The sequence below is a fragment of the Sapajus apella genome, unplaced genomic scaffold (assembly GCF_009761245.1).
Source record: "Sapajus apella isolate SASKATOON/1434 unplaced genomic scaffold, GSC_monkey_1.0 scaffold13, whole genome shotgun sequence".
NCBI classification, from domain to species: Eukaryota; Metazoa; Chordata; class Mammalia; order Primates; family Cebidae; genus Sapajus; species Sapajus apella.
In genome coordinates, this window is record NW_022436953.1 from 19,222,626 (window position 1) to 19,243,521 (window position 20,896).

The 20,896-nt window shown below is 37.2% G+C and overlaps 1 protein-coding gene across 8 annotated transcripts in view; it reads left to right on the forward strand.

Moving 5' to 3' along the window:
• Window positions 1-13,451, forward strand: part of ATRNL1 (attractin like 1) — an 842,256-nt gene extending 828,805 nt beyond the window's left edge. For all 8 annotated transcript variants that reach the window (XR_004269856.1, XR_004269857.1, XM_032281122.1 and 5 more), the window contains one exon: window positions 9,111-13,451. Coding sequence is in view for 6 of the 8 variants with exons in the window: in XM_032281122.1 (XP_032137013.1) it covers window positions 9,111-9,232 (122 nt within the window). In the remaining 2 variants the exon portion in view is untranslated. The remainder of the gene's footprint in view (window positions 1-9,110) is intronic.
• The last annotated feature ends 7,445 nt before the right edge of the window (window positions 13,452-20,896 follow it).

Genomic DNA, 20,896 nt, shown 5'->3' on the forward strand with positions numbered 1-20,896 from the left:
TTATAGAAAGTGTTGGATAAGGTGTCTGTGGTGCGAGAGTAGGATTATATTTTCTATAATTTGAACAGTGTGTCTTTAAATGAAATTGTAAAATATTATGATGTGTTAACAGCCAAGCAAAATTTTATATCCAGGATACCATTATCACATGTATTTAAACATTGGCATCTGTGTTGTCACTGGTTTTATTAGGAGAAGGGAAATATCTCTTCAAACTATCAGACAAGTATGACTGGTACATTTGTCATTCCAGTGTCTTCGGCACTTGAAGTTTTTCCATTTTTGTTCAACAGTGTAACCTTTGGAGTTTTGCCTAATAATGACTTCACTTGTGCTGGCCTTCCAACAGATAAATTAAAATGGAAATGCATATTTTCTAATTATGCATCCAGCCTTAGTTGCATATTGGCTAGGGTGGCCACAATGAATGTTAAATTAAGTCTGCACCATAGTTAGAGTCTATGCAACATCAAAGTTTCCCAAAGTCACTTTCTTAATCATGTGGAGGATAGCCAAGACTCTGATCAGTAGTATGTAGCTATATACAATCAGAGGAAAAACATTTAAACATCCCAGCATGGTATTTCCATTTAAATCTGATTACAGTGAAATAAAACTGTAGCCATTAAAGGTTTAGAAGAACTACAAATACAAGCAGTAAAAGAAGACAGATAGTAAATGAGGTAGTAAAACATTTCGGCAGGGCAAACAGCTTATAGCACTCATTCAGTCTTCCTGAAGCAGACTGTGCAATTCACTACAGACCCGGCACCGTTCCCTGAACTCCACTTAAACCTACAATTAACCTTTCATGCCTAATGAAGCTGTTTTCCTGGAAAATTAAAATATATAGTGGTGCCTGCTTTTACACAGGCGTCAGAGGAGAGCATTTCAAAATGAATGACTTTTCCGAGGCTTTTTTGCAAATGTAAAATGGAAGTGCTATGTTTGTATATAAAGCGGGAATGTTCTTTCCAAAGCAATTTCATTTGATGTGCAGTATTTTATTACTGTACTTATTAATTGTTCTGCATAATTGTAAAAAACACACATCAGTAATTTTATGATTAGATTGTTACTGCTGAAGTCTACTATTACCATTTCACTTCCATTAGGGAAATCTAGAGTTTTGCTAACAATAACTAAATTCCTGATGTTTCTCCTTGGTGGTTTTCAATGCAAATTTAGTAGTTTAAAAAGACATGTTTACCATTTAATTATTTAGCTGTTATTTACATTGCTGTCTCTTCAGGTCATGTTTTCACATGTTTAAAAAGAAATACAATTCTTAAATTCCAGGAGGCATGTACTATTTTTTTCTAAGGTTGCAGGTGAAGGTCTGATTTTGGTGTATGTTCTACTTATTTACAAAATAGCTGTGTACTCCCACATTCATTCCAGCATTATTCACAAGAGTCAAGATATAGAAGTGCTGTGTGTCCATCAATGGATAAAGGGAAAAATAAATAAAGAGAATGTGGTCTGCTTAAACAATGGAATACTATACAGCCTTAAAAGAATGAAATTAGTCATTTGCAGCACAGTGAATGGAACTGGAGCATATTATGTTAAGTGAAATAAGCCAGGCACAGAAAGACAAATGCTGTATGACTTGACTTATATGTAGACTCTAAAATAGGTGATCTCAGAAATCGAAAGTAGGAAGCTGATTACCAGAGGCTGGGGGAAGAGGAGGGATGGGGAAAGGGAAGGTGTTGATCTAAGGGTACAAAGTTTCAGTTAGATTGGAGGAATAAGTTTTTTGTTGTTGTTTTTTTTGTGTGTGTGTGATGGAGTCTCACTCTGTTGCCAGGCTGGAGTGCAATGGCATGATCCTGGCTCACTGCAACCTACACCTCCCAGGTTCAAGCTATTCTCCTGCCTCAGCTTCCTGAGTAGCTGGGACTATAGGCACATGCCACCACGCCCAGCTAATTTTTGTATTTTTTGGTAGAGATTGGGTTTCACCATGTTGACCAGGATGGTCTTGATCTCTTGACCTCGTGATCCACCCGCCTCAGCCTCCGATAGTGCTGGGATTACAGGTGTGAGCCACTGCACCTGGCCAGGAATAAGTTTTAATAATCTATTGCATTACATGGTGATCACAGCTAATAATAATGTATTATATATTTCAAAATTACTAAAAGAATAAATTTTTAACATTCTCACCACAAAAAAAGTTGATAGCTTAGAGAGGTGATGGATATGTTAATTAGCTTGATTGAATCTTTCCACAATGTATACATAGGTCAAAACACCACATTTTATCACATAAATATCCACAATTATTTGGCAGCTAAAAATAAGCTTTAAAAATAGCTGTGGTAACTCTTGGCATCCAACCCAATGACCACTGAGTCATGTGCATTTTCTGAGGGAAACTCCTATGGTCCCCTAGGATCCTGCTTGTTTTGATCCTGCACTGCCCTGGGTGAACCAGAGCAGCCACTGGGGCTGCTCTCTGTTAGGAAGCACCAGTTTGAAACACCAAGAGACTATGGAAAATGGAACAGGAAACAGAGGATGGTACCTTCCTTCCTATGTGGTTTATACTTCCTATTTAAATCATCTAAATGTCAGAATGTCTGATGTTTAAAAACTAAAAGTACAAAAAGGGTAAAGCTTAGAATAACTATTTAAATCCCAGCATTTTTATTGAATCTACAGATATATTTTTATGTAAATCCTGCTAGTCTGCAGCCTCTGTGCATCATCTTTACATGGTAAATGAAATTCCTTTAGACCGTCAGTCTAAAATAATGAATTGTTCCCCCAGTTAATTGTATTGCTTTGATAACAAGGAACTATGCTAGGCATAGAGAACACAGTAAGTGAATTTCATCAGATGATTTGTGTGACATTTTGAAAATGATCTTCTGGAGTGACCTGATTTTAATGGAACTCCAGCGCCATGCAGCATGGGCCTCGGCCCAGCATCCGACTAGAAGGAAGCACTTCCTCCTATGGCACAAGAAATGCAGGATCATCCCCAGAAGACTTCTCACTGGGAAACAGTCTCAGGAAAGTCAGGAGGAAGTGTGTGCTGAAAATGGCAACACAAAGAACCTATTTCTAGGTTGCTTTTCTTTTATTGATACATATCTATTTTAAAACCCAGAGACGATCTCAAGACACCCTTATGTCTTCATTGCCAGTGTGAAAATAAACCAAGACCAAACAAATGAAAATAAGCAAAAGCTATTTATTCTGAGCTTACTATAGCAAGGGAGTCAGCCACTTTCATTTATATTTTGGTGGTGACTCAAAGACAGGCAGAAGAGTAGGAAAGCTTTATAGTAAAAAAAAGGGAAGCTTCAGGTATGCCCTGATTAGAGGCTGTTGGCTTGTGGGTGCTGTAGACAGGCTAACTAGAAGTTGGGCATCCTATGTGGTTAGAGGTACATATTTGGTTTCCTCTGGCTGGAAGTGAGGATACAAATTAGGGAAGCTGTTATTTATTAATCATGTCCTGGCGATTTGGGGTCAGTCATGACAGGGATTATGGTTTAATTTCATGGATTATTACTAGAGGTAGCAGTCTGACTTCCTGCAAGTCTACATAGCAGACTGGCTTCCTGGGCTGATTATTGTAGATTATAGCTTGGTTTCCTGAGCAGGCTGCCACAAGTTGTGGATCAGAATTCTATTTATACATGTGGTCTGGCCATTATCTATAAATTCAGTATCTTACTAGAATATATCTCCTTCATTTAGGAGATCGGGGAGGTAATAGTGTCTTTTTTAAAAAAGCTGTTGACTTGACTTTTCTTTTCATCAATTAAGAAAATTAGATCCCCTACAATAACAAAGTGTGCTGAAGGGTAATGATAATGAAATTACTATCTATCTATCTATCTATCTATCTATCTATCTATCTTCTCATCTTCTCTCTCTCTCTCTTTTAGTGAGTCTTCCATATACACTATCAAATTCAAGAAGATAGGGACTTTGTCTCTTTTTTTCATTCTTGTTTCTAGGTCCTCTTATAGGTTGAAAGAGAATGTAGCAACTTCGTTTTTTAAGGCTGACCTTACATTAAACAGGAAGAAATGCAAAAGTAGTACTAACTTGACATTTAAGACACACACACTTATAAATGCAGTTATTATGATTATTGTCCTGTTCATTATTAAATTATAAGATTTATAAAGAAGGATAACTCATGGTGGGCCACAAGCTCTGGGGTCCAGTAAAGGACCTAAGCTTAAAACTGAATGAAATGTCATTTAGCCCATCAAATGGGCAGATAAGACTTGAGGCAAGTGGCTCTGAGTGTTCTCTGTGAGTACACCGTGGCGAACGCTTGAATATCTCTGCCTAGAGAAGTGCAAGCCATTCTACACACACATTACTGTTTATGCAGATCTGAAAATGCAGTTGATTATTACATTTTCATAAGCAATGGCAAAATGCTGTTAAATTAACAATAAGCATAATTTGCAATTTTATTTATAAATTAAGAACTGAAATATGATTTATGGTTTTCAACTGAATGTGTTTCCAAGTTTCAGAATCATTAGTAAACCCAGGACATGTTGTGAGAGACATTGCTTCACTTAGGTTCTGGGCTTCATGAAATACAATGATACAGTGGCAGTTTTGAATTAGCACACCATTTCCTGCTTTGGCAACTCAAACCGTTTACTCCTCTCCTGATGCTATATCTTCTGTAACAAAAACATTTGCATTCACATGTAAATGGAAAGTATTATTTTTTCAGAGCTTCTTTGGACTACATCATGCAGTAGTTTAATAAAAACATGATTTCATATTTGGATGTTGTGATCATTGAAATTAGTGTAAGTGGTCTCTGTCCACATTAAAGGACACATATATTATTTGTCATATTTGGCTGTCTCTGGATTAGTTGGTGCCAGGAATAAAATAGCAGAAAGTTGTAAATAATGACAGAAGTATGCCAGAATATCAGTGGAAACTTAAGGTCAGCCTGAACTTAGCACAACCACAATCTGTGATTTTAAAAATAATAGTAAGGTCCTTCAGCTCCATTAATTAATGAAATAATTATTTACTACAGCAGAATAAGTGTTTAAAACGTCTATGTTGGACTCTCCAGAAGTTTACATGCACTCTTCAAAGGTCAAGATAATAATTTTTATTTAAACTTTGAACTTGTAATAACTCTAATATATTCAGGATGATATTTAATATCCTGAAAGATCAAATTACTTAAGAACAACCCTTAAAAGGTAAATCTGTAAAAGTATCAGCTTAGCCAGTGATTATCATAATTTTGTAACTTCTTTCCTTGCACACACCGTAAATTTCTCCTTCTCCACAAATATCTTCTCTTATGGTTTCAAATGAACCCAAGGCTCCCTTTTCCTTTAAATAATGCAGTTATACAGTCCCATGCATCTACATATATTCCATCTGACCCTGCTACTTCCCTTGGGTAGATAAGCTAACTTACTTCTTCCCATTTCTAAACATCTTAAACATGGAACTGATGTCTGCTGGCCACACTTCCTGTCACTCCATTCCTTGCTTAACTTTCAGGCTTCCATCCTCAGTTAGATATAGAAATGACTCAAAGATCACTGGAATCTTCTCTGAGGAAGTCTAATGGTCTTTGCCACAGACCTTACCCTGCTGGCCCATTTGCCACTTTTTACAGACTCCTTGGGCCCGGTCCTCCCTTGACTCCCACAACACTGCACTAGGCTAGTTTGCTTTCGTCCTACAGTGCCCATGTCCCTTTATTGGCATTTCTTTCTGTCCATAAATCTCTGAGTTCCATTCCTGCCAGGAAATATTTGAAGCTTACATAGAATTAACAGACCCATAGGAATAAAATAATTCAGTGATATTCTACATAGGATAAGATCTGAAAATGATCTTCCTCTGAGAGTAACATGTGGAGAAGAGGTCAGCTCAATTCAAGCTTAAGTCTTCAAGACCTTGGAGAAAGGTAAATGAGCCAAAGGTCCTTTTGCGGCCTTTTCTTAAACAGTCTGGCCTCATGGTTTAGTACGGTGATTTGAGACATTTGGTTTTACTCAAGAATTATATGGGACTCAACAGATAATAACATGATTCATATGTAGCTATGATAAGCCAGATTATCTGGTTGAGCCATTGCTTGTATAAATTTAATGAAATCATCATTATCGCCGAGCATCTTACCAAGTGTTCCTATCCATCAATGTACAAACAGTGTAACAAAGCAAATCAACATAATAAAACAATATTTTTTAAATTACCTATGATGCTGCTGCTGCTCCACATTTGTGGTCATATTCTGTCAATAATACTCCAGGTTCCTTTCTAATAAAAAAGACATTTGTCAGCTAAATATCAAGTTGTCTTTCTTCCATGTCCATTTGTGCATAGCACAACTCTATCCATGGTGTGCTTTTGTAATTTTTAAAATGGTTTGAGAGAATGAAAAGACAAGCCATAGACTTGGAGAAAATATTTACAAAACACACATCTGATAAAGAACTGATATCCAAAATCTTCAAAGAACTCTTAAAACTCAACAATAAGGAAACAAACAACCCAATTAAAAACAGGCATAAGATCTGAACAGATACCTGACTAAAGAAGATATACATTTGGGAAAGAAATATACAAGAGGTGCTCAGCATCATATGTCATTAGAGAATTGCAGATTTAAACAACTGTAAGATACTGCTACACACCTATTAGAACGGCTAGCACCTAAAACACTGACAACGACAAATGCCGGTGAGGTTGTGAAGCAACAAGAACTCTCATTCATTGCTGGTGGAAATACAAAATGGCACAGCCACTGTGAAACACCGTTTGGCAATTTTTTACTAAACTAAAACATAAGCTTACCATATTATCCAGCAATCAGGCTCCTTGGTACTTATGAATTGAAACGTTATGTTCACATAAAAACCTGCACACAGATGTTTTAACAGCTTTATTCACAATTACCAAAAATTGGAAGCAAGGACAATCAAGATGTCCTTCAACAGGGAATTCATAAACAAACCATGGCAGATCTGTACAGTGGAAGATAATTCAACAATTAAAAGAAATGAGTTATCAAGCCAAAAAAAGGAAATGGAGGTATGTTAAATACATATTTGTAAGGGAAAGGAGACAGTCTGAAAGACTACAGTACTGTGTGATTCCAGCCATACAACATTCTGAAAAAGGCAAAACTACAGAGACAGTAAAGAAAGATCAGTGGTTGCCAGAGGCTTGGGGAAACAGAGGGAAAATTTGGTGAAGTACGGGATATTTTAGGGCAGGGAAACTATTTTGTATGATATTTTAATGGTGGATGCCCTTCATTGTGCATTTGTCAAAGCCAAAAGAACTATGTAACAGAGAGAGTAAACCCTAATGTAAATTATGGACTTTAGTTGGTAATTTATCTCAATATTGGTTCAATTTTTCTGTAAACCTAAAACTGCTCAACATTTTTTTACTTTTTTTGGGGAAATTTTTTTAAATTATACTTTAAGGTTTTGGGTACATGTGCAGATCATGCTGGTTTGTTACATAGGTATACACGTGTCATGGTGGTGGTTTGATGCATCCATCACCCCGTCATCTACATTAGGTATTTCTCCTAATGCTATCCCTCCCTAATCCTCCTACCTCCTGCTATTCCTCCCCTAGCAACCCACCCCAAGGCCCCAGTGTGTGATGTTCCCCTCCTTGTATCCATGTGCTCTCGTTCAACACCCACTTATGGGTGAAAACATGCAGTGTTTGGTTTTCTGTCCTTGTATCAGTTTGCTGAGAATAATGGTCTCCAGTTTCATCCATGTCCCTGTAAAGGACGTGAACTCATCATTTTTAATGGCTGCATAGTATTCCATGGTGTGTATGTGCCACATTTTCTTTATCCAGTCTATTATTGATGGGCATTTGGATTTGTTGCAAGTCTTTACTATTGTGAACAGTGCCACATGTGTGCATAGGTTTTTATAATAGAATAGCTTATAATCCATTGGGTATATACCCAGTAATGGGATTGCTGGGTCAAATGGTATTTCTGTTTCTAGATTCTTGAGGAATTGCCACACTGTCTTCCACAATGATTGAACTAATTCACACTTCCAACAACAGTGTAAAAGTGTTCCTTTTTCTCCACATCCTCTCCAGCATCTGTCGTCTCCTGATTTTTTTAATGATCGCCATTCTAACTGGCATGAGGTGGTATCTCAATGTAGTTTTGATTTGCATTTCCCTAATGACTAGTGATGATGAGCATTTTTTCATATGTTTGTTTCTTCATAAATGTCTTCTTTTGAAAAGTACCTGCTCATATCATTTGCCCAATTTTTGATGGGATTGTTTTTTTCTTGTAAATTTGTTTATAAGTTCTCCATGGATTCGGGATATTAGCTCTTTGTCAGATGTGTAGATTGCAAAAATGTTTTCCCATTCTGTTGGTTGCCAATTCACACTATTGATAGTTTATTTTGCTGAGCAAAAGCTCTTAAATTTAATTAGATCCCACTTGTCTATTTTGGCTTTTGTTGCCAATGCTTTTGGTGTTTTAGTCATGAAGTCCTTGCCCATGCCTATGTCCTGAATGGTATTGCCTAGGTTTTCTTCTAGAGTTTTTATGGTGTTAGGCCTAATGTTTAAGTCTTTAATCCATCTAGAGTTAATTTTTGTATAAGGTGTAAGGAAGGAATCCAGTTTCACCTTTCTGCACATGGCTAGCCAGTTTTCCTAGATCAAAATGTTTTTTTTAAATCTTGACATGACAAGTTTTATTTCTTAAAAAAAAAAAAAAGACAATATTAACATTGAAAATTTCTAGTACCTCCACAGCAAATTTGTGTTCACACATGGACAGGAAAGTGTAGGGTCATATCCACAACTGAATGTGTAATTTGTCAAATGTTGATTTGATTGTCACAAGTCAGAGTCAGTTCACTTTCTTAGATCTTCATTCTTCTTCATTTGTGAAGTTCACATGCCCAAGTCAAGAAACATTTTAGGTAAAAGGTAAACTACTTGATAACTTCCAGTAACAGCCAAACGTGTGATGACTAAATGAAAAACAATAAAAAGCAGGGCCCTACACCACCGCTGTTGCCATTCCAGAAACGTCTAAGCAAGCATTTAAATGCCTTTCTCTTTTCTTCCAGGCCTTGCAATTGCCAGTGCCCTAATAGATATTTCACAACAGAAAGCTTCAGATAGTAAAGATAAGACTTCTGGAGTCCGGAATCGAAAACACCTTTCAACACGTCAAGGAACTTGTGTCTGAGAAATGGAAAACACTCCTGTATATTCTGTACTGTTTTACTTCTGGCTTCTGTTAAAGCTGTCCTGTGGCCTCAGATTTTATGGAGGAAAATCTCTGTATCATCCAGGGCCTGAGTACAGTTTCCTTCAAAATGGGCAATGACCCAGGTGGCCAAAGAATGTTCATGAGTTTTATAAAAGCACTGAAGGTCACAGGTGATAAAGTCAGTTTTTACCGCTATCTTAGACTTATTATACTAACATTAAATTACTCTGGAAAAAGATGTATATTGTTTCTTAATGAAGATGAAAAATATGCAATTCATATAAATCAACTATTTATATCCCAAGACTTTAAAGAAAGACATTTTATAATGCCTGAATGATGAGAATTGTACAGTTTTTGCCTCATAAGCAAACTTAAATCACCTGTATATGAACAGGGAATGAACAAATTGCAATGGCTTTAAATGCTCTTTTATCTCATTGTAAATGTGAAGGCAAGATTTTGATGTAGTAGGATGTAGGTAATGTATTTAAATATTTCTCATAACCATATCATGTCCAAACTCAGTCTGAGAATGTGACAGCTTTCCACCTAACTGGAACGCAGACCAGAATGAGTTCAACTCATTCTGAGTAACTTCACAGGAGGTTTATTAGAATTCTCAGTGTAGAGGACATTCCTGTCATCCATGCCAACAGCCTAACTCATTATCTGAACTCATAGAGCATGGAAACGCCTGTCCAGAGATCAGTTGTTCCCCTCCTTCCAAAAACAGCCTCCAATACCACAACCTGAAGAGAGCTGAAATGGTTATTTTACAGCATATAAGTTTGGCTCCAGTATGATAATTTTTAATTGCCTAAGAATCATTGGATCAGACCTAAATGATCCATCTGCATTTTTATAAGAATGGATCATTTTTTTTTTTGCCCTTCCTCTCCTAGCTGCTAGATTTTAACTACCTTTTACAAATGTTACAAAATGTATTTTAGAGGCAACATCTCTCGAGTTATAAGATGACCTGAGTTCCTTCCTGCCAGCTGTTCCACCTAGAATGGAAGTAGAGAAGAGCACTGGCTAGCAAGCATCAACAGTATTCTTCTTTCTGACATGGGCACATCCATGCCATGAGAAAAAGTCTGTGGTTTAGAAAATACGTTCATCGTTGCCCACAGTCAGCATATTCTTAATGACTCAAAATTCTGAATTATGGCAGAAAGGAAAAATTAAACAGACTTCACATTGGAACACAGAATCATTTATATCCTAATGCTGACTACACTTCACTAAAGCTCAGTAGCATTAACAAATATAGCTTGGAACTGCAGTTTCCTAACTTCAGGGTGACTATAAGATATGTATAACAGTGACAGAAATATCCAAAGCTGCTGTATATGCTATAGCTTTGTTTAAATATGAAGGTCATTTAAATACAATTGACGTTTAGTACTATGTATATACTTTTCACATTCTTTGGATTTTTGGAAGGTAATGACACTTCACTGTTTACAGCTAATGCATAGTTACTTGCATGCCATGGTTGTACAGTAGCAGACCGCGACCCTATTGTGATATTAAATGTTTATTTCATAATGCCATTTATACATAGTCAGCTTAATTTGATGAGGATTGAATGTAATATATAACAGGAATGATCATACAATATGTAGTTGCATCTTATATAAGATTGCTAGGTTGCATCTCACCATGACTATGTCATTATTTTGATAATTAGGCATTTATGAATTATAGTATATATTCCTCATGTTGGCATGATAATTTTGCTATTTTCCATGCATTAAAAATACAACAAATTCTTAGAGTAATTCTAGTAATTTTATCTATATCCTGTGGGGTCTTTTGGAGGGGAGGGCACTGGTTGTTTCTACTTCCCTATGATATTTTCTCTCTCAGTAAAGGAATGAGCTAAGTTTGTAAATGTCTCCTAAAAGCAATGAAGTAATTTTATTAGCTTCTTTTGGGCCCTTTAAATGTTGACTTCTCTCATGAAAAAAATAAATTGATAAAACTAGCGATTACAAAGATATAATCATTTTTTAAAAGTGATTGCCCAATTTATTTAATTCTCTAACAATTGTTGCAAGAGAAAGCATATATAATAAAAATATAAAAACATACAGATTTAGATGTAAAATCTATTTCAGCTATATTTTTAGGGAGGCTAAACAGAGAGTGTTACTGTGGAAGATGTATCAAGTTTTATCCACCTCAAATCCCATTAGGTTCTTAAAACTTGAAAATTCAAACTGTAGAGAACTATGAGACACAATGCAATGTTAAGTTAAAGTCATACTATACCTTTTTGGGCCAAATATTGCTAACTCTGTGGCTAACTATGCAATTAATTCTCAACTTATCAAAGCTTTTTACTGGCAATAAAATTATTTGCCTTTTGGTGAATTGTATTGAAAAGACATGAAGGATCAAGGATAATCACTTTGAATCTGTGTCTTGATTTTTCCCCCTACACTCCAGACATTTTAAGTTTGGATGCTTTCATTTAAAAAAAAAATCAAATCAAACAAATATGCAGATACTTTCCAAGAATTTAGCAGTTAAATGGCTGATTCTCTTGAAAACTAACCTTAATGGAATTCTGGACATTTCAGTTTAGAATGACTTTAAAGTATTCTTTAGATTTTAGGATGTTTTATTCTGCCAAGTATGAAAAAAACTCATTAAATACAATGGAGTTTTAAAAATTAATCTGGGGATGCTATTTGACCTGGAGAATTCTTGTTGGAAAAGAATTTGCACATACTTACAGATTGAGTTAATAAACTTTAAGAGGATTAGGATTCTGATAATTGCATTAAATGAAAATTTATTTTAGTAATACACAGAGATGCCATATACTATAGTGTTATGTTCAATAGGAAAACTTCAAATAGGACCTATTGAAAAAGGTAATTGATTCTTGCTGGACTTTCCAACATCTCATTTACTTCCAGCTGTGGTAAGATAGAGATGACTGTATAGTTGCAGTTCATGGTATAAGTTCACTTAGGGTGCACACTGGCTCACAGGCTGGAAAACAGGTGCTGGACCTAGCTTTCAGGTGTGTGGTGCTGGGTAAGTTTCACCTTTAAGTTTTGCTTTCCATCTGTAAAGGGAGGTAATGGTGCCCACCTTGGAGAGGCATTGCAAGGCTAGATGGTCACAAACAGAAAGCTCCCATAGTGGGTCCTTGATGCAGCGTAGCAACCGTGGGGACATTGGGCCAGTTTTTCTACCAGTTGTTTTATGAATCCACCTATTAATTTTTATTCAGCTTTGCATCATAGGTAAAGGTCAATTTGGTTTTTCAAAAAGACTTCCTGGATAACTTAAGTTCCTATATTTTTGGGATACAGGGATTTTTTAAAAACTACTTTGACATTGGGCCAATAAAGACTTAAACTCTTCCCAAATCTATACAGTTTTAGGAGAGTATTTCTGAAAATTACTGACTGAGGACATTGAGACAAGAGCCAATTACCACCTTTCATGTACAGATTAGGCAAGACCGGGTCAGTACTTACATTTTGTGGTTATACATGATATATCTTTGTTCAGTGAACATAAAACTATGATTTGAAAGATGTCTTATATTTTGAAAAGATTTTAAAATGAAAACTGATCAAATGAACTATTTCTACCCACTTATGCTTTTTTTTTTAACGTCAAGTTTCAAAACCCATTTGCCACATACCAGGGTGAGCTTGAAACTTACCTGATTACAGGAATTGCTTGGGTTCAGGCAGATTCCCACTTTCACCTCTAGAGATTTAGATTCAGAAACACTGGGGTAAGCCCTGGAGAGCAGTACGCTTAATAAGCTTCTCAGTGCTTCTTACCATTAGGCAAATTAGAGAAACACTGCATTGGGTCAAAGTGCTGCCTTTATCGACCATTAGAGGGAGTTCTTTAAATAACGAAGTTATTGCTCTAATTCAAAATGCTTTAAAATATTTTCCAAGGAATACGAGCCATTCGGTTGGTGTTTCAGCAGTGTTTTCATTAGAGTGTACATTTAACATTTTAGTTTTATCAAATTTTTTGAAATTAAGAATTAGAACCAGAGCTACTGTCAGTATCTACTTACACAGGTATGCATGCCAGTGTTAAAAATAGATTTTGTAAAAGTTCAAGCCCATTTTAGAAAGCCAACATTTTATGTTATAATGTGCTGTTAATCCGGACTTTATTGAAATAAAAACATTGGCTCTCCCAACCCCCACTGCCAAACGCAGTTTTATTTTGGTTTGTTTTGTTAATCCTTTCATGGTCGCACAGGAAAAAGCACTCTGAGAACTTGGAAAAGCCCCTCACCATCTAAAAGGTAATTATAAAATTTGTTTTTCAATTTGACATTCAAAATACATTTTCCACTCTTTTCTTCCTCACCAGATTTGCATCGACCTTTACTGCACTCACAAGGTCTAGCAGCTAAGATTCTAGCTATCATGAGGGTCTACGCCACATGACATGTGTTATAGAAACTGCTCTTACTTTGAATAAAAGTCAGCTATCTGAGACTAGGGTAACTCCAGCATAGCTGAGTCTTCTGGGGAAAGCCTGCACATTCTCTGGCAAACTCTGGGCTTGGTCCCTGTGTGGCTATCTGGGGCCCAGCCTTCTTTCAGTGGCACTGCTCTGCTAGGCCTCTGTTAGGTCTCACCAAGAAGGAGAAAATCAGAGGATCTAAACATCTCTTTTTTCTCCAGCCCCCTCCCCCGACAGAAGGGCCTGCACCTGGGATACCTCTTAGGCTCAGGGCTTCACGCAGGCTCTGCTGGGACCCTGACCCCTGACCTGAGGCTTAACCCTGAGGCTGGCTCTGCCTGTGCTCCAGGGGATGGAATGGTGGCCTCCTCCTCCCCATGGCACCTCTGGGAGGCCAGGCCAGGAAGGGGCTCAGAAGAAGAGGACCACCGAACCTTGAGAAACATGCCCAGCCTGGCAGCCATCGCCCAGGAACCTCAGAGAAGAAAGAGAAGCTTTTGGAGGGTCCAGGATGAATGTGCATCCAAAGCAGGTAGGAGTGGTAGATGAACTCTCGCAGTAGCGAGAGCAGTAGCTGTTCTGTGAACATCTAAGCCTTGCACACTCTCCTTTTCAGCTTTTTGATGATGTATCAGTGGCTATAAGGAGATTTGGAGAGTTTAGCTTAAAACTGACTTTTCTCTGGCCTAAAAGGGTTTGCTCAGAGAAATCACCTGTGAGTGGCTGATGTGAGTGATAGGCGTTCTTTCAGCTCCAACCCACAACCCTTTCGGTAAACACGCTATTCCCTCTCCAGATTCTTATGTACCTCCTCACTTGTTTAGAATCAGGGTACCTGGCATGGCCATGGCAGCCAAAATAGTGCCAAGCTTTACTTTCTCCAGCCTTATTATGAAAACAGCTAGTATTCTTTTGTTTTCCAAATATGAAACAAAATTATAATTTTAAATGAGCTTCTGTAAACTACACCCTCTGCCCTCTCCCCCATTCCAACCTTCTCCCCCTTCAGAGACTGGGTGCAAAATAGTTTTAATTGAATGAAACCAAACCCCTGAAAGACCATTGCGGAAACACTGTATTCGTCTCACCATCAAAAGCTTTAACCTGTGTTAATTTTGGCAGAAGTATTTTCCTGGTTGTTTTGGCAGAAGTGGTGTTTTTCTGGTTGTTTTGGCAGAAGTGGTATTTTTCTGGTTGTTTTGGCAGAAGTGGTATCTGGCCTGAGTGGTATTTTCACTCAGATAGTTGTTTAAACATAAGTTGCTTTAGCCTGGCTGTTTGCACAGTCAGGAAATCTCACTCTAGAAAATCTGCCTGGGAAAATAGGATTAGGGAGCAAATTCTTTTATAATTCTTTGTGTTTCTACAGCCCCTTTTGCCCAAAAATGTTTTAAACTTTGTTCTTTTCAGTGACATATAAGTTAGCTTAGAACAGGTCCTGTGCAGAGATGTACTCGAATTTTAACTCAAAGGCCGAGGTGTTTTTTTTAATGTCATGGGCCAGTTATCTAAATCGTTTCTAAGTAAGCTGAGATAAAAATGCTCACTACCTCATGTAGGTTTTGTGATGGTTTTTTGTTGTTGTTGAAATGAAAAGTAGATCATAGTTAAATGTTTTCTCCTTTTACTATGAGAAGGTCCAGGTTTAAAATCAGTGAATCATGAGCGTTGATTTTTCCCTTTATTTTTTTCTGTAGCAGTAACACTACAGTGCATATATGTGCCAAAGATCCCAAATAACTAAATTGCAATTGGAACCAAAGGTATGTGTTGCCTGGTGATTTTAGAGTTGTGCTCTTCAAGATTTTTACAATGTCTATTACATATTTTAAATATTACCTTCCTCAACTTTAAGTGGCAGTTGTATGGCAAATACTAACAAATTTTGTTAGATGTTCTTTCTCATCTTCACACACCTCTCCTAACCCTTCGCCGACTACTCAGCTCATTCCCCCAGTGGAAGACTAGTGCTCTCAGACCTCTATCAGTGTTTTAAATATAAATAAATAACATAAAATAGGTCTTGCACACCTTCATTCCCTTGTTACAATGCACGTTGGCAGCAGTAATCTTTTCCTTTAGATCAGCTTATTTGAAATACAATGGCACTTAAAAGGAAGGCCGGCTGGAAGGACACCAGTAAAAACACTAGCTCAGCTTAAAGCAATTTGATTTCCACCTGAAATGAATTACCTTGCAACACAAATAGATAATGGCAAACAGGATATGCTACTTATCAAGACTATTCCCTTCTGAGAGTCAGATCTCCAGGTTCCTTTGAAACTCGTTTCCCTGTGAGGATAAAAGAATATGGTCTCCCCAAACATTTAGAGGCAAATGAACTACATGGAAAAGGGAAAAAAACTCTTGAGAATCCGATGTTCACTCCTTGTCGATTTCTGAAGTGACAGCTCCAATTTGACTTCCAAAGCAAAAACAAAAACAACAACAACAACAAAAAACTCCTACCAGTGTGGGCTGTTAACTGAAGCAGGCTTTCTAGAATGGAGAACTACCAAATAGCATCATTTTGTTTCTCAGGAGGCTGTGTCTATGATGAGCTTTACAAAAAAATTTGTTGTGTTTGTATACATAATGTGCAATGTTTAAATTACGTGATTTTCTTTTTCTGAACAATGTCTAGAAGACAGTTATGTGATGGTCTTTCTATTAGTAATTCTTATGTGATAATATTTCTGAACTATTTTTATTTTGTACATTAGTGGATTGATAATAATTGTGGATATCCCAAAAAGCATATACCTTCCTGGGAACCCTTTGAGAAAAAACAACAATTTTCCTAGTGTTTCAAAGTATTACAACCATGTTTATAGTCCTCTATACTGCATTAAGACAGTTAATAACATTCTCTTTTGGTGCAAATTACTTTGTGTACATATTCTTGATGGAGTCTTGATAATTGCCCTTATAATGTAGGCACTAAGGGACTATTTGCAAAGACTGTAGCAACGTCAAGTTTATTACCTTGGTGGGATGCAAGACAAAGAATAGTGATTAATAATCTCTACAAAGTTTGAAATCTACTAAGACTGTTGGTAAAAAGTGTAATTCAACTTGTAAAACATGTCACTTCATGCTACTAAAAATTAAATGCAAATTCCCCAAATTGTGTTTTAATCACATTAATATAGATCTTATATGGCAGCATTGTTTGGGAAGTTTTTGCTTTACTTGGTCTGAATCAGTCTGTAAATTGTATGGTGAACCAAAACATCCAAAAAATAGAGATAGTTGAATCAATTCTGTCCATTTTTTCGAAGACTGCCGAGGAAGTTTGATCTAGTGGGTGAAACGGAGTCCTGAGAAAACTCGAATAACACCAAAATCCTATCCTCAGCTGAATAACTGTGCTTTGCCATGCTTTATTTACCCCATGTAGAAGAATGAGAATATTGCTTTCTGCTGGGGTGCTTGGGAGGAATGTGCTTTTCAAGTCTTCAGAACCTCACACCCAGTACCATGCCACCCTTGTCAGAGGCCTCTCGTATGGCACTGTGTACAAGCATTTGCAACAGTCCTTACATTGTCATAATATCTGTAACAATTTGATTTTTATTGACATTCCCATGGGTTCTTATGAAAGGTTTTCCAGATTTCGAAGGTGGAGGGCTGCATCATTTATCACTGACTTATCTAAGCTGTCATAATTATTGTATTGGTATATAAAGGAAGGAAGAACTGTGGTGCCCTATCATTATTTGAATTTCCATCTGTAGCTGGGTTTTGTAAAGTTTAACACTTTAGAGCTTTCCATTGCACTGTTAAATGATAAAGTTTGCGCATCCGTACCTAAGCATCTGAAATCTTATCAGGTAATTGCATAAATGAAGTGTTTTACACAAAGCATTACAATCTGTATCAGAAAGAGCAGCTCGCATCCTTTCTCAATCAATAATGGCATATATAAAACACTTTTAAGGCTCTCGTCAAAAAAGACTAAAACGTTTTCCTCTCTTCCGGTTAGTCATTACCTAGATATTTTTCTTTTAGATAAACAATCTACAGTGTGTTTACTGAAGCTTGCATTGATATTCCCCAGTATTGTTTGCTACTTGAGTTTTATCCCAGCAGCTACACGAAATGAGTCCATGGTGCAGAGCAGACAGGGCCCTCTGGAACCTGAGATTATTTGTTCTCTCACTGTTCTAAAGGTAATTAAGGAGCATTGCATGTTTCTCAATTAATGATTTCTCATTCAACAGGGGATCTTTGATGCTAATTTGTTTTAATCAGGGCAGAGGCTGCTCAAAAACTCTAAACAATTCAGTGAAGAGGAACTAGGAATTTTTAATCAAGTGGAAGAGATTTAAATGCTACGAGGGACGCATCCATCATGCCCCTTCAATTCCTGTTCATTTAAGTGTGTTCTTTTGGGTTTTCTAAATCAACGCAAGACTTATTCAATAGAGTATATTGTATTCGATAGCACACTTTTTCCTTATATATTTGTGTGTCAATGTAATGGACTTCCATTTCTTCCATGTAAAACCTGCTTACATTCAACCTTTGTTTCTCTCTATATATAGAAAATATACATACATCTTAATACCCTTAATTGTTATATATACTAGGAAAAGTAGGGGATATGCATGTAAGAGTATATTTACATACATGTAGCAAAACAATGCTGGAGGATACATCACAAATAAGCATTAAATTTAAAACATTCTTTCATCCCCTGGACAACTGTCACCGAGTAGCTCATAATTGGAGCCGCTAAAATCAAACTGCACAATGTACACAGAAACACTCATAAGCTCTGCAGCCGTTGCACTTTGAAGAGGCATTGCAGCATGATTAGATCCTAGTTTGTGTAAAAAATGACTTTACCAGGTGACTTTGCCCTTATGAAAGTAAATACTCAAAGTGGTGAAATTAGAATAACTGCCTTTCTTTTCTAATGGTCAGGTTTTGTCTTATTCTGATGTTTTCAAATCATAGCTACTTTACAGAATGTCAATCATGTGAAAATGTTGGACATGTGTATTTTAAGTACGGCTGCAATTGATTCTTAACAGCCAAGTTTGGGGAGCTCTCCTTAAGGACGCCATCCTTTTTCCTTAGAACTATTCTTCATGGAGTTGCTAACATTGCCCTTATAGAGCTTCAGGGAGAAGGCCATTCACATAAAGCTTTTGTCTGAGGCAGGTGACCCCCTTGCTGCCCACACTGACCTCCTCTTCTGGGGCTTTCCCTGACATGTGGCATAATTGCCTTGGTGGATGTGAATTGGCCCAGTGTGCCTCTCAGTGGTATAATCTTCATACACAGTGTGATACATTCAATTATGATTTGTTTTTGTTCTGTCAGTGCTGGTTTTTTTTTTTTTTCTGATTCTCATATTGTAAGATAGTTTTAGGAGGGTGAGAAGTGAGAAGGTCCATCCTCATACTGGTCTCAATGATTATTTAATTGCATTTACATTTGCCCTTAAAATTCATTAGCAGACATTGAATTAATTAGTAGACATGCGATCAAGCCAAAAGATACCTGTAGGGAAATGCGTCTTCTGAAATTTCACGTATTTGGTAACACCTGCTATGGGCTACACACTAGGCCATGTTATTTAATCTTGCCACAATCAGTAAGAGAAGAATATTAGAGTCCCCATTTTACTGAGGCTTACAGCATTGGCCTGTTAAACTCACACGGCTAGCAAGTACAGATAGGGGAAAAAATATACCACAACATGCTGCTTCCCCGAAACATGCTGTGATTAATTAACACACAACTTTCATACAGTGTCAGAAAAAATGATGTCAGAAATTCTGACCACCCTTCCTTTATCATACTTTCCAATGACAGAAACCTTTTTAATCTAAGACACCGTTTCCCTTTTCTAATGAGCAATCTTCATTTTTCACGTTGTCCTCGATCTCCCATGTAAAGAAAATGAGCTCTAACTCTCCCCAGCTCCAGGAAGTCTTAGACTTTCAGTTGCCCATGCCCCACCGTGCCCATGAGTCAGCCTAGTTAATCACACAATCATCACTGTGTGTGTTCCTGGGCTGGCTTCAGACCAATCATGTCACATCATTTGGTCACAAAAGTGCTAGTGATCTAATTAAAAGTGAGTTGCTATACAAGTTACATCTTGATGCCATCATTTTGTCCGTATTCCACGTGGCTGGGATTTACAGATCTCTAGGCTGTAGTTGCCATGCCTGTTTCAGTCCATTGCAAAAAGTCATCAACACAGCGGTCCAGTCTAGTGACACTTGTGCTTTGTTACTACTTACCTTGGATAGCGTTAAGCATACCTTCCTTCTCCTCAGGCTTACTGAGTAGTGGACTCTGTCTTGTGCTGTCATTTACCCAGCTTTTCCTCTGACTCTAAGCTTTGGATAAACCAAGGACAGTTATCATGGGTCCTCTAGATAGTATTTGTATCAAGTCAAGTCACAGTACAAGTTGTTAGGACAAACATTAAAATTCCTCCCTAGAACTCTGTTGCTATCATAAACACTATGTAAGCATGGACGTCGTCTTTATACAGATTGCATACTAACCAGAATTGACGCACAGCACTTTTCAGTTAAAGCATACTTCTGGAACTAGGGAGGTTGTTTTTTTTTTTTTTTTTTGGCCCAACCTTGGTTACCTCATTTGTCTAATGAAGGCCTTTTTCAGGACATACTGGCTGATTCTGTCTGAATTCTCACCTGATGACAATGCTATTGTGCTTACCTGCATTGCCATGCCTTTGTCGTTTATGAAATAGCTCTGAGAAGACTGTGTGGGGACCTGTCAGTTTCATTCAACTCTATAAGAAACACATGTTCTTGAAATGGCACACAGGTCATCCTAGGAGTGTAATGTACAAGGTCAAAAGGTTTCCTTCTGTAACAATTTTGGACTCCATTGGTTATGCTTGGGTTGGCATTTTAGCAGATTGAAAAATGGGTATTGCAGACTCTTCTTACAGACTTTTCTAATACAGATCCTTTACATTGTACATACTTTAAATATTCTTTATCCACCACCACCAAAATACTAAATTCTTATTTCTCAGTGAAGATTAATTTCTACCCAAAGGACAATGTATTGGAACATCATCGTCTCAGCTTTGTGTTGAAATTTCATTACCTCTAAAGGGACTTTATGAAACACAGACTTTCTACACAGAAGATAAAATGAGATGTGGAGAATTCA